At 36.3% G+C, this 13,420-nt stretch overlaps 1 protein-coding gene across 1 annotated transcript; it reads left to right on the top strand.

The window, feature by feature from the left end:
• Positions 1–4,403: 4,403 nt before the first annotated feature.
• Positions 4,404–8,848, top strand: LOC131797905 (uncharacterized). The gene is made up of 3 exons (XM_066161731.1): positions 4,404–5,567; positions 6,708–7,634; positions 8,220–8,848. The coding sequence occupies exons 1-3, from the start codon at positions 4,404–4,406 to the stop codon at positions 8,418–8,420; spliced, it is 2,292 nt and encodes a 763-aa protein (XP_066017828.1). The 3' UTR covers positions 8,421–8,848.
• The last annotated feature ends 4,572 nt before the right edge of the window (positions 8,849–13,420 follow it).

Below are 13,420 nucleotides of genomic sequence, written 5' to 3'. Positions count from 1 at the left end.
ATGTAGATGTGAAATACAGTTCAAAACATCAAGGAATCTTTTCATGTAGTTCTTTGTCCAGCAAACTAGTACTTCAGAGGTTAATTTTAGACAACAAAAATGTGAATACTGGATTTCTTCTATGGCTCTCTGGTTACTGTCTAAGTTGTGTAATTTGCCATACTGGCCGTGTTGCTGCTAAAACAAAGACAAAATATTTTGTAATGGAATTCCATGAAAATCAAGGACTTCAGGTACTTGAACATAATCATGTAGATTCCCTTATTGAAACTTTGTGTAAAATTGTAACAAAAAAATTCAACTGTCAAGAAATAGAGTACTGTATTCAATTTCTATTGTGTACATCGCAAATTACCAACACTGAAAGGCAAAGGATCATGAAAAAGCATAAGACAACTTCACAGAAAAAGTTTACTGCAAACAAATGCGAAAAGAACTATGGTCAAATGGAACCTCCTGAGAAAAAAGCCCACTTAGAACAAAAAGCTGCATATTACAAAAATGTGTTCTGTAAAAAGAGGAAAGGAACCAAAATAAACAAACCTTGCAATAAAAGAGCCAAACAAGTTCCAAAACATCAGAATAAAACCTCTCACAATGACTTTAATCATTTTATTTCAATCTTTCATAAAAAGATTATGGAAGGTCCATTCTACACATGTACTGTATGCAATAGACTACTTTATAGAAAATCAGTTACTCAAGTAAAGGAAGCCAAATATAGCACTCGCTTTCTTTTAACAAATAAGAAGTCATTTGATAAAAAGGAATACATTTGCAAAACATGTGACTTGAAGGTTTCAAAAGGGCAAGTTCCATGTCAAGCTGTGTACAATAAACTGCTTGTTGATGAAATCCCTGCAGAACTTGAGTCTCTAGAAAAGCTTGAACAGATCCTTATAGCACAGCGCATTGTATTCGCGAAAATAGTAGTAATGCCAAAAGGCCAACAACGAAAAATTAAAGGAGCTATCTGTAATGTGCCTGTTAATTGTGAACAGACATCCAATATTTTACCACGTCCTCCAGAAAGTTCAGGCATAATTATGTTGAAACTTAAAAGGAAACTCCAGTTCAGAGGTCATGTCCACTTTCAAGCAGTGCGACCTGAGTTTATTGTCAATGCCCTTATGTGGCTTAGGATGAATAATCCATTGTACAGCAATATAGTAACATGCATTGAAAATATTGACCCAAGTCTAACAAAATTTCAAGACTGTGAAATACATGTAAATGCAGGTATATGTACTGACAATGAAATATGCTCTTCAAATCATAACTCTTGTGAACAAGACACAATACAATGTGGTGATGACAATGAAGAAGAAAAAGACGACCCTTTGAATGAATTTAGAGCACGAATTAATCAAACATGCCTACAGTCTGTTATACCAGATTATCCTGTAACTGTAGAGCTAAATAGTAATAATTCATCAGGAAATGAAGTTTACAATATTGCACCTGGTGAAAATAAACATCCCGTGTCCTTTATGAGTGACAAACAATGTGAGGAGCTGGCATTTCCAGTATTGTTTCCTAAAGGAAGATTTGGCTATAAAGTTGAACGACAGGTTAAATTGTCACCAGTAAAATACTTTAATGCAAGACTGTTACATTGTAGCGGCAGATTTGCAACAAATCCAGAATATCTATTCTTTGCACAGTTCATAATAGAACAGAAGAAAATTTCAGATAGTATTAATATTGCTCTAACAAAAGTTCACGGACAGCCTATTACAGCATCTCATTTAAGATCAAATACACAAAGTTTGCAAAATCTTATTTGTCAAGATCAGGCTTATTTATTTTTAAGACAAATTCCAGGTACACCACCTTACTGGCAAAAATTCATGTATGAAGTAGTAGCAATGGTAAAGCAGCTTGGTATTCCATCATGGTTTATGACATTATCTTGTGCAGATCTTCGATGGTCTGAGCTTTTTCACATTATTGCTAGGACAAAAGGAATGAATTTAACTGATGAACAAGTTGAAGCCTTGTCTTATAATGAAAGATGTTCTATGTTTAATCTTAATCCTGTTATCACTGCTAAGCATTTTCAGTACAAGGTTGAAACATTTTTCACAGAGGTTCTTCTCACCAGTGCAAATCCCATTGGTAAAATTGTTTATTATGCTCTTTGTATTGAGTTTCAAATGAGAGGCTCTCCTCACTTACATGCACTAATATGGACTTCAGACTGTCCAAAACTGACACATGAAAACAAACAAGATTACATAGAATTTATTGATAAGCATGTCCATGCATACATTCCAAATAGAGAAACCGACCCTCAATTACATGAATTGGTTGAAACATATCAAAACCACAACCACTCTAAAACATGTCGAAAATACAGGAATATTCCTTGCAGATTCAATTTTGGACAGTTTTTCACCAAGAGTACAATTGTAGCAGAACCCCTTTCTGATAATCTACCTGAAGATGTCAAAAGTAATGCTCTAACCAGACGAAAGGAAATTCTTAATTTAGTCAAAGAAAAAATAGATAATGTTCTAAACCCCAATAAACCAGATTATGATCCAAAATTAACTGAAACAGATATTTTTAGTTCTTTAGGTATTTCTGAGGAGCAGTATTACTGGGCATTGTCTATATCAGGCGATTCTTATTATGATTTGCATCTGAAGCGGCCAATAGACAGCTGTTTTATTAATAACTACTTTGTTGCTGGTATTAAGGGCTTTCAAGCAAATGTTGACTTACAACCTGTTTTTAATCACTACAAGTGCGTAACATATGTCTGCTCATACTTCACAAAGGATGAAACTGAATGTTCACAAGCAATCATGACTGCAGCAAAAGAGGCCAAAACTGCTAATTTAAATGTTAAAGATGGCTTGAGAAAAATTGGTGCTGCTTTCCTCTCTTCTAGAGAAGTCAGTTCACAAGAATGTGTATACAGATGTATGCCAGAACTTTGGTTGAGAAAAATATTTCCCAAAACAGTTTTTATCAGTACTGATTTACCACAAAAAAGAGTACGCATCGCTAAGACCCAACAAGAACTTGATGCATTAGACGAAGACAGTACAGATATCTACAAGTCTAATATAATTGAGCGTTACATCTTAAGACCAAAATCTGTTTCTACTGTTGATAACCTATGTTTAGCAGAATTTGCTTCACACTATTATAAATACTACAAAAAAGAATGTTCTGAGACAGCTGATGCCCAGCCAGATGTTCTCACGGACAATGTGCTTGAATCTCAAAGTGAAACTTTAAATACTAATGCAGTCCTCCCAACACAAATTAGGTTGATGAATACCAATGAAGTCATGAAATGTAGGAAAACTAGGGCTGTTGTAAGATTTCATACACCAAATAAAATTAAAGAGCCTGAGAACTATTTCCATCACTTACTAATGCTCTATTTTCCATGGAGAGAGGAGAATAGTTTGCTTGGCAAAGAACAAACATATGCATCAAAATTCTATGAACCTGCAGTGCAAGCTGTTGTAGAATCCACTAGAGCAATATTTGAACCTAATGCTGATGCTGTCTCAGAAGCACTTGAATCACTGAAGAACAATCAGGGCAATATCATACGATCATATGATTCTATGAATGATCAAGAAAATGCAGATTTGCATTCAGACATGCCAGATGACTCTTTTCTAGAAGAATCATTCAATGAACAGCAGCCTTCACATCTTTCATCTGGAAATGAATCTGATCACCAAAGTACACTTCCCACAATAACAGTAAACAACCAACCAACAGATGTGTCTGATGACTTTCTGCGTCAGTCTGTAAGATCATTAAACAAAACACAACGTTATGCATATGACACAGTTCTGTCTTGGTGCAGAAGTAAAATTAAAAATATGAACAGTCTAAAGCCTGAAGAAGTTAAACCAATATATCTCTTTATAACTGGTGGTGCAGGTGCTGGAAAAAGTCACTTGATAAAACCAATATATCACACTGCAGCTAAAACTTTTCGACATGCTTGTAAGAACCCTGAACTACCAACAGTGCTTTTAATGGCTCCAACAGGAGTATCTGCCATTAATATCAATGGCACGACAATAAATACAGCTCTGGCAATTCCTCAGCAAACAAGTGACAATCTACCTGCAATGTCAGACCAAAAGAAGACTCAATTAAGACTGTCGTTTTCAGAACTAAAGCTTATTATTATAGATGAAATTTCTATGGTTGGGAACATTACTTTGCTTCACATACATCAAAGACTACAACATGTTTTTGGGACAGGTAACTTGCAATTGTTTGCTGGCATAAGTATCATTGCTGTAGGTGATCTGTATCAGCTGCCACCAATACGAAGGAAACTGGTTTTTCAAAACTACAAAAATGACACTCATAATCTGTATCACCCATGGCAAGTTTTCACAATGATAGAACTAACTGAAATTATGAGACAAAAAGATGATCAGCCATTTACTGAGCTATTAAACAGAATTAGGACTGGTACTCACACTGAAGAAGATGTCAAGTGCATTAATTCAAGATCAGTCAGTCCATCAGATGATAATTACCCTTCAGATGCACTTCACATTTGGGCTGAAAATAACCCTGTTTCTGAACACAACAACAAACAACTAGACCAAATTTCAAAACCTTTGTTTGTACTCACAGCTGTAGATCAGTATCCACCTAACGTCACAAAACAAGATATTGATAGGTTGTTATGTAGAGGGAGATCTGAAACAGGCGGACTTGATTTTGAAATCCACATTAAAGAAGGTGCAAGAGTAATGCTTACAACTAACATCGATATTGCAGATAGACTTATAAATGGTCAGATAGGAAGTGTTGCAAAAATTATTGTTAATCAAGATAATCAAAAACCAACAGTTAACTTTGTAAAATTTGATGACCATAATGCTGGGAATATTTCAATACAAAAATGTGGAAATCTGTTTGCTAGACAAAACAGAGCATTACCCATTCAACCAGTTGTAACAAAAATCAAAGTCAGGCCAGGTAAACCATCCTCTCCAGAAATACAAAGGATACAGTTTCCTATCACACTGGCATGGGCATGCACTGTGCACAAAGTGCAAGGTTTGACACTTGATAAAGTTGTTATTAGTTTTAACTTGAATAGACAAAGAAGTTTTAACTATGGACAAGTTTATGTTGCATTAAGTCGTTCAACTTCCTTACAAGGACTTTACATTCTGGGGCAAATAGATAGTAAAAATGTAAGAGCAGACTCTAGAGTCCATGATGAATATGAAAGATTGCGAAATAATTCATCAAAAAGTATGCAGCAAACAAATAAACCAATCCAAACTATTCAGGAAAATAGCTCAAATTTAACTTTATCCCTTCTAAATATAAGATCTCTTAGAAAACACAGTATTGACATCAAGCTTGATACAAATATTTTCAGTAGTGATATTATAGCTCTGACAGAAACACAACTTCTTCCTCAAGACACAGACCACAATATTAGAAATGACTTGAATCCCTTTCCACTGTACAGGCAAGATCATATTTCTGACAAATACTCAAGTTTAGCACTCTGTACCAAAAATAACATTGAAATTACAGAACAAGAGTATTTCCCTTCAGTAAATGCACTAAAAATTTGTTGCTACCAATACTTCTATCCATCAACAGCTCTCCTTTCTTCTATTATATAGACAACACAGCTCTAATGTTTTACAATTTTTAAACTCTATGGAATATCTACTTAGGAGTAATCCTATTGACCTCGTACTTGGAGACTTCAACATAAATTACTTCTATGAGAAAGAAAATTGGCCACTTGAATGCTTGATGCACTCTTTAAACTATGAACAAATTGTACAAACTCCCACATTTATTTCTGCAGGAACATTGTTAGACCATATTTACATGAAGCCAACAGCTTTTGATATAATCCACAATGATGTAATTAGTGTTTATTATTCAGACCATGATGCAGTTAAAGTATCATTGCAATTGTAACTTACAATAATTTATTATAATTAAAACCACGATATTGTTGTTTTACTTTAATTTTGTATTTTATGGGGAAACTACTGAACTCAACTGATATTGTAACAAAGCTGTTCCAAACAAAAATACTATAAATCTCAAGAATGATATAAATATGTTGGGAATAGGCCATTATATTTTCCACCGGGGAGAGTTTAGGCAATAACCCCAAATCCCCCCCCCCCCCCCCAAAAAAAAAAAAAAACCAAACAAAAAAAAAACTGATAGTGTTCCCTTCAAATCTAAAATGTTATTGTTGAGCAATTTTTAAAGTTATTACTACTTAAAGTGGTTGTAACAAACACCCTGCTAAATATGATACAGCAGCAAAAACAAGCACCCTTCTCCAAATCAATATGGTCTATTCCTAATGGTGATTATATAACACTTTCATTTAATTGTGACATACTGTAGAAATATTTCATGTTAAATACAAAACATTGGGACCCTTAGCACCTTTGTGGTGCTGCTATCCTTCAAGTGCCAAAAAGGTGGGTTGTTGCTTTTACTGCATGGCTCTGCCCTACTGGTTAAATTAGCACATTGCACTTTGGATTAAGCAGTCCTGGTTCAAGTGCTACCCAGCTGTTAAGTTCTTGGGCAACTACACCTAACACTCATAGTGCCTTCCTTCACCCAGGAGTTAAAATGGATACTACTGGCAACATTATGTAGACTATATCATCTAACTTACCTGTGACAATGATCTTGTTTTCTTTCCTATTTTTCAGATGTCATTAAGCAAACCAGTCACTATCGCTGACATCAAGTCTTCACCTGTCCCTAACTCTCCTCAACGATGTGCAAAGAAGCTCACATGTGCTGTCCTCAACAAAAGCCCACTAAGACCAATCAAAAATGGTTCTATGTTCTCCTTGAATCTATGTGATAAAGACCCATCATCCACAATCAGAGCCGTCTGTTTCAACACAGACCTGTTCTCCAACTTTGAAACGGATGTAACATATGATCTTCAATCATTCAAGGTGAAGAAAGCATTTGGCAATTCGAGCTCCCTGGAACTGCTACTTGACAACGACACCAAAGTTTCCACTGCAGCATCACAACTCAAGATCACAGACCATACTTTCAACATCTCCCAGATCCTTAGAAAGGAAACTGAGAATATCAGATTTATCAACCTGAAAGCAAAAGTAACAAGTATTGGGGATTCAATCTCGGTTGGCACATACCCCGACAACAAGTCAAAGAGAAGCATTTTCCTCGCAGACAATACTGGGCACATTGAACTTGTTTTGTGGAGAGAACGAGCAGAAACCATACAATTCAAAGAAGGCGATGTCCTCAGCCTGCAAAATGTGGTGTTGTCCACCTTCAATAACCAACTCAGTGTCACATCAACTTTTGAGACTGTCATTACAACACTAAATGAAGAAATGACAGTAGCCTCAACACAGCATCCACTGCCGAAATCCAATGTCGTCTCTCTTCAGACCTTCATTGTTGCTATCAAAGAATTTATCTGCACATACACCTGCATTGACTGCAGGAAACAGATCGACCCAGGCGCATCCATGGAGAGTCCAACAATAACATGTCCAACATGTTCTACCATGTTCTTAAAGGAAAGTACACAGATAAGCAACCACTGCATGGTCCGCCTAAACAACAAGCAATGGTTTTCGGCACATACAGGAGTAAGTGTCTGTTTATTTATGTAAACGACAGTATTAGGTATCCCCCACTCATACACTTTATACCACTTGCAAAAATTTACATAATTTTCAAATTTCTAAAAACCCTGCACAAACACACTTTATAACATAACTAACACAGTTGACAGGGCTAATAATCATGAATCTATCTCCCCATATTAGGATTTTGTTCTTAATACTATAGTACACTATACTTGCAATGCACAGGGTTGGACATTAGCTAGCTCCCCTCCCCCCCCCCCCCCTCACTTGCCCAGACGAGTGTCAAAACATCTAAAGCAAATACAAATTTTAGATTTTTTATTGCATTACATATCATTAAAGACACTCGCCACTTGCTGTCAAAATTACGTGTAAGTTTCCATCCCTAATGATGCATTCTAACCATAATAACATCTTTTAGTACCCTCCTTCCAATAAGCACCCCCATTATGGAAGTACTTCCCCTTGACTGTCGTCTTGTTATTCCAATAACCAAAATGATTTACTACCATAAACGGATTGTCACTAGATTATGACATTTAATAACAACCATTCCTCAATCACAACATTTTATTTTATTTTCAGGTCATACAGCATCTCTTCAAATGGCAGGAGCCAAAACCCAAGCCAACAGAACAAGACATAGTAAATCTACTAAGCACTAAGTTCACACTGAGAGTGGATCTCGACCGAAAAATATTGGAACACGCTGCACCAGCAGACACCGACACTCACCCTGAGCCAGAAGAAGAAGAATCAAACTCCAAAAAAGTTAAAACAGCTTAAGTAACTTGATTTAGAACAGTGGTCTTGATTTTATTCTCTTAACACAGACACAAGATCATCTAATAACATGTTTGAATAACAAAGTACTTGGTTAATGTAAAGTATTTCATTGATGCTTTACCAAATTGTTATCACGTTTTATTTGTTGTTTCACAAGAGATTTATATATTTATAAAATGAAAAAAAACTATTGTTCAGATTAGAAAAATGCAAGGAAAGACACCCTTTTAGTTATTCACCTTTTCCAGCTATCTATACCATCCAGTTCATGATATAAATCCAAATCTAAGGGACTGGTCAAAATAGTAAAAGGGGGAGGGGCGCTTGCTTAAAAACCCTTGACCCACCCCCTCACTTTGGATTAAAACTTTGGTGTTCCACCCCCCAAAGATGGCTGAAAATAAGATAAGATAAGAACCTTTATTTAAACACGTCGTATATATAATAAAAATATCTAAAATACAGTAAAAGAATTAAAAAGAGACTACTGGCATGACCTACCCCCCAAAACTCTACCCTAAGTAACAAAGGAGATACAGCCATGACCCACCCCCCAAAACTCTGCCCTAAGTAAATGTATGTCTCATTACGTTTTTCTTTATATCTGCAGTAAAGAGTATTCTATACAACTCAGTAGTGTAGCAGGGTTAAATTTATTGTGGGGCCATCGTGACTGCCCCAGCTGCAAATTTTTAGCAGGGGGGGGGGGCCTCCGGGGACATGGGAGCTGTTTGAAATAGCAATTCCAGCCTTCTGAGAAAAATTTCCAGTTAAAACACTATCATCACCCACCCCCAACTGGGGCTCAACGAAGGGATGCCCCACCCCTTTGCGAAGGTTCAAAACTTGCTGATACACCCCCCTTTTCCTCCACCGCACCCCCAATACTTTTTTACAAGTCCCTAAAGACCCAACAGGACAAAAAACCCTCAAATTCCAACACAAATCTGATAATACTCTAACAGCTCATTGTTTATTGTCATATATACACACATTGTTTAAGAATCAATCCCCCCCCCCCCCCCACCCAAACATCCACCCCTAAAATGGCCGGAGTGAACGCTCAACAGGCGTCTTGTTGTCTTATCAAATGGAACCTAATATTTGATTTTTTTTAGGCCATTATGATGGCCAAGTGTATGTACACAACCGCCTCACTGGTGAAACAAGTTGGACATTCCAAACAGGAGCAGCAGTGAAAAGTTCTCTCTGCATTGACCCGCTGACGGGAGTGGCCTGGTTTAGGTCACATGATCACTATTTGTATGCCCTTGATGTCACATATAAGCGGTGCATTTCTACAACACACTGCAGTGCATCCCTAGATGTTTGACTTTCTTATTCGGCTCGGTGTTTCACTTCAGTATTAACCCGAGCTAAATTTCAACTTAACCTATGTTGGGCTGCTTCTTGGCTGACAAGAGATGCTTAGGAAATTCAGTTTTCCCGTGACCTGTTTTTATTCACTGGAAAAATAGTGGAGTCTTCTTGAAATTGAAACAAATTCAGCCTTGCTCCACAGCAGGGATCCCACGTATACTTTACGGAGATGATCAAGTGTATTTGATATAAACGACCATAAGTTTCGACTTTCAACTTTTGGCAATAGAAACGCAATCCATCGCTGCAATAGAAAATCGATTCATCTGAAGGGAAGCGAAACTAGCGAGGCGAACAAATCACGCGTAACGAGAGCGAGGTGCTTTGGTTGCAAATTTGAGAAGGTGAATATAAAATAGGGAACTGGAAACACACAAAGTCAAGTACAGCGGAATATAACTTTTTCAACACGACTTTCTCTATGTGCTTTGGAGAATGCTTATAGAAAATGTCGAATTACGATGGTGGTTGAGTTATTTAGAGAAGTCAGGATTACGAACGCTTGCATTGCGTGATCACAGATAGATGATGAATTAATCAACCTATTATTCTCAAAGAGTAGACCGAACATAAAATTAAGAGGATCTGTTCTTTTATCTTTGTCCTTCTTTTTCTTTTTAATTCTTTATTTCCTTCTATCTGTAAGTGTTTATCGTAAATCTAACGAGTGATACCAAACTCGTGGATGTGCAAAATGGAACGGAAAATAAATGATGATCTTACTGTGAATGAGGTATTTTCAGGTTGCACTCATGTATTAAAGCTCTGGAAACCCACTTCTCTTTTCTCATTTCTCTCCTTATTCTATTCCATTTTTGTTTTTTAATTCAAACCAGTCAATACCGTTTTTACTCTCCGTTTCCCGCTGCCTGTCATAATTTTCCGATCAGTTATTCCACGTTTTCTTCGACCTTTGTATTCTCTGTTTATTTGATCTTAAAATGTACGTAAATTTTTAGTGAAGTTTACCATCCCATTGGCAAAACGTGTTCTTTCGGCTCTAACTTAATAATACAATAAAATGTTATAAAAAGCTTATTCCTTGTAATTCCTCTTTGGTCACCCGAACAAATCTGAAGGATCCCTTATATCAGCGGTAGCAACAATATGAAAGTATTCTTAACTTGTCGCTTTGTTTCCATTTAATGAAATCAAAACTGGATTTATTATTATCAATGTCTGATATACATATGTAAGTATTTTTCAGATATTTCAGTTTGGAAACTTGTGACAAGAACAGTTACATGTAATCTTCGCCATCGAAGCGGCCGACAGATGAATTAGTTTATATTTCAGCAAAAACGTATGTTTTTTTTCTAAAATAGTTCAAATAGTTGTTTTGCTTTGATAACTGCACTGAGTAGTTCCCTTAAGATGTTCACTACTGATGATCGCAAATATTATAAGAAATGTGATGGGAAACAAACTAAATTGAATATCGAGTAATACGAACGATGAAGTGACGACTACAATACCAGTCCTTTAGGAAAAAATCTATTTCGTTCCCACGATGGGAATTCAGACATGACCAGACATGAATAATCTGTGCTGCTTAGATGAGAGATCAAAATTTACGAAGTAAATGAGCCGTCAAATAACGAACGCTGTCTCATGATTACGTTATCAAATTAAACCAAACACTGTATCTTATTAGTGTCTTTAAAGTTCACTAAAAATTTGGCAAATTCTCTTTTGTAAGGTGATGAATCAAGGATCACCACTTTCCCTTGTCTCTCCTTCACAAACCAAGAAGGCTAGTGTGATTTTGCATCTAACTTTTCGATAAAGGAAAAGAGTCACGATTGTTTGGACCACGAAGATCTCGAAAGATCAATGACATTAAAGTAAGTCTTGTAAATTACGCGTCACGCGCTTATAAAATAGCACATCACGCATCATGTTGTGATGTCCGGTTCCGCATCACGCAGATAATTTGGGTTCAATCACGCATCACCCTGCAAATTTTGGGGCCATCACGCATCACTCAAAAATCCATAGCCTCCCACGAAAATCGGCAAAGGCAAGCGAAGAAGAAATCGCGCTATGAGGTAAAGGAATTAAAGAGAATCTTGAGAGAGGCGTTAACACAACAAGAAGAATTCAAGGCGCGATAAAAGCCATAGACCTCGAAAAGAAAGAGCGAGAGGCGAAAGAGAAACGTTTTAGCGGCAACTACTCGAGCAAAGAGAAGAATTCGAGAAAGTACTTGACCACGAGAAGGAGACAGAAGTTGATCTTTCAGAATTATTGGACATAATTGTAATGAAACCCTTGGGTGCTCTTTGTGGCTACCTTGAGAGGAAATTCAATATTCTTGATTAAAAAAAAGGATCTGGACTTCAAGGAGACACATCATCTACATCAAGATGCAAATGAAGTATCTCCTACTCTTGTAAACAGTATTCCTTCTGAGCAAGTGCCTGTTCTTCCAGTGAAAAGAAAACTCTCAACTCTAACTGACAGTGACCGTGCAGCAAGTTTTTGAGCAAGTGGGAAGGGGCTATTTTTGGCTCCGTTATTTCTGTTAAATCATTTTTTTGCTTAATTATTTTTATTTTTGCAAAAGATTGATTATGATACAGGAATATGATACAGGATTATGATACAGGATTATGAAAAAGAGCTCTCATGGAGATTTACAACCGATGGGCCTGTGTATTCAAGTCCTTTTGTAGCCATGATTGAGGGAAGTATGTCTTGTCACACAATGTGTAACGCAAGGCCTTGTGATAAGCATGACACTCAAGTAGCAGCATTTGCTTTGTCAAGTGTTGGAAACCTGTATATTCTGGATTTTTATTTAGGAGTTCTCTTAGCTTTTTTTTCATTGCCTGGTGAAGTATTTTCTTCACCTGTTGTATTCAACAATCAAATTCTCATTGGCTGTAGGGACAACTATATCTACTCACTTGGAATATTAACCCTTTAACTCCCCAAGATCTCATTAGTAATTCTCCTTACTGTCTTCCATATAGTTCTTATGATATTAATTTGGAGAATTTGGTATTGGATCTACTAATAATTCCTAATTAATATTTTTTTTATTCTCATCACTTTTCTGCTTGATATTGTATTGATATTGTAAGGAGAAATTCTGTCTTGGTCACTCAAGAGAGTTAAAGAGTAAAATGAAACCAAAAAGTAAGTAGTAACATTGTTGACTTGAAAAAGTGTTTTTATTTCTCTTTCACTCATCTGAAAAATCCAGCTAGATTTTCATTACAATTAATTCCTAGACTGATTTTTTTTCTGCAGACTTAAGACTGAATATATTTTATCTTGCAAAGTTGAATTATGATCAGAATTATCAATATTGCCATTGTATGTCTGGTAAATCTATCTTGGCACTAAATATTTTAGTGCTAAGATGAAACATATAAAAAAAATATATCATAGTGATTGCATTTCCAGTGGCACATAAGAATATACTTTTATCAAATTCTTTACCTCAAGCAGCTATTCATCTTAAACTTAAGTGCAAGTCATTATTGATCCCTTGGGGGCACGGCTGTTTCAAAACGCCCACCAGTGGAAATTTAGTTCACACATGTCAGATTGACATTTTCAATTTGAAACCGCTGAAAATGTACGTTTAACGGCTCAACAAGAAAGAGCCCACT

Source organism: Pocillopora verrucosa, chromosome 14, assembly GCF_036669915.1.
Source record: "Pocillopora verrucosa isolate sample1 chromosome 14, ASM3666991v2, whole genome shotgun sequence".
Taxonomy (NCBI): Eukaryota; Metazoa; Cnidaria; class Anthozoa; order Scleractinia; family Pocilloporidae; genus Pocillopora; species Pocillopora verrucosa.
Note: the sequence above shows the minus strand (reverse complement) of the source record. Positions and strands in the feature narration are given on the sequence as shown.

Coding starts and splice junctions, on each gene's coding strand:
- LOC131797905 (XM_066161731.1), top strand. CDS start 4,404: ATGAGACAAAAAGATGATCAGCCATTTACTGAGCTATTAAACAGAATT. Junction 5,568..6,707: donor AACAAGAGTATTTCCCTTCA/GTAAATGCACTA, acceptor CCTATTTTTCAG/ATGTCATTAAGCAAACCAGT. Junction 7,635..8,219: donor GGTTTTCGGCACATACAGGA/GTAAGTGTCTGT, acceptor TTTTATTTTCAG/GTCATACAGCATCTCTTCAA.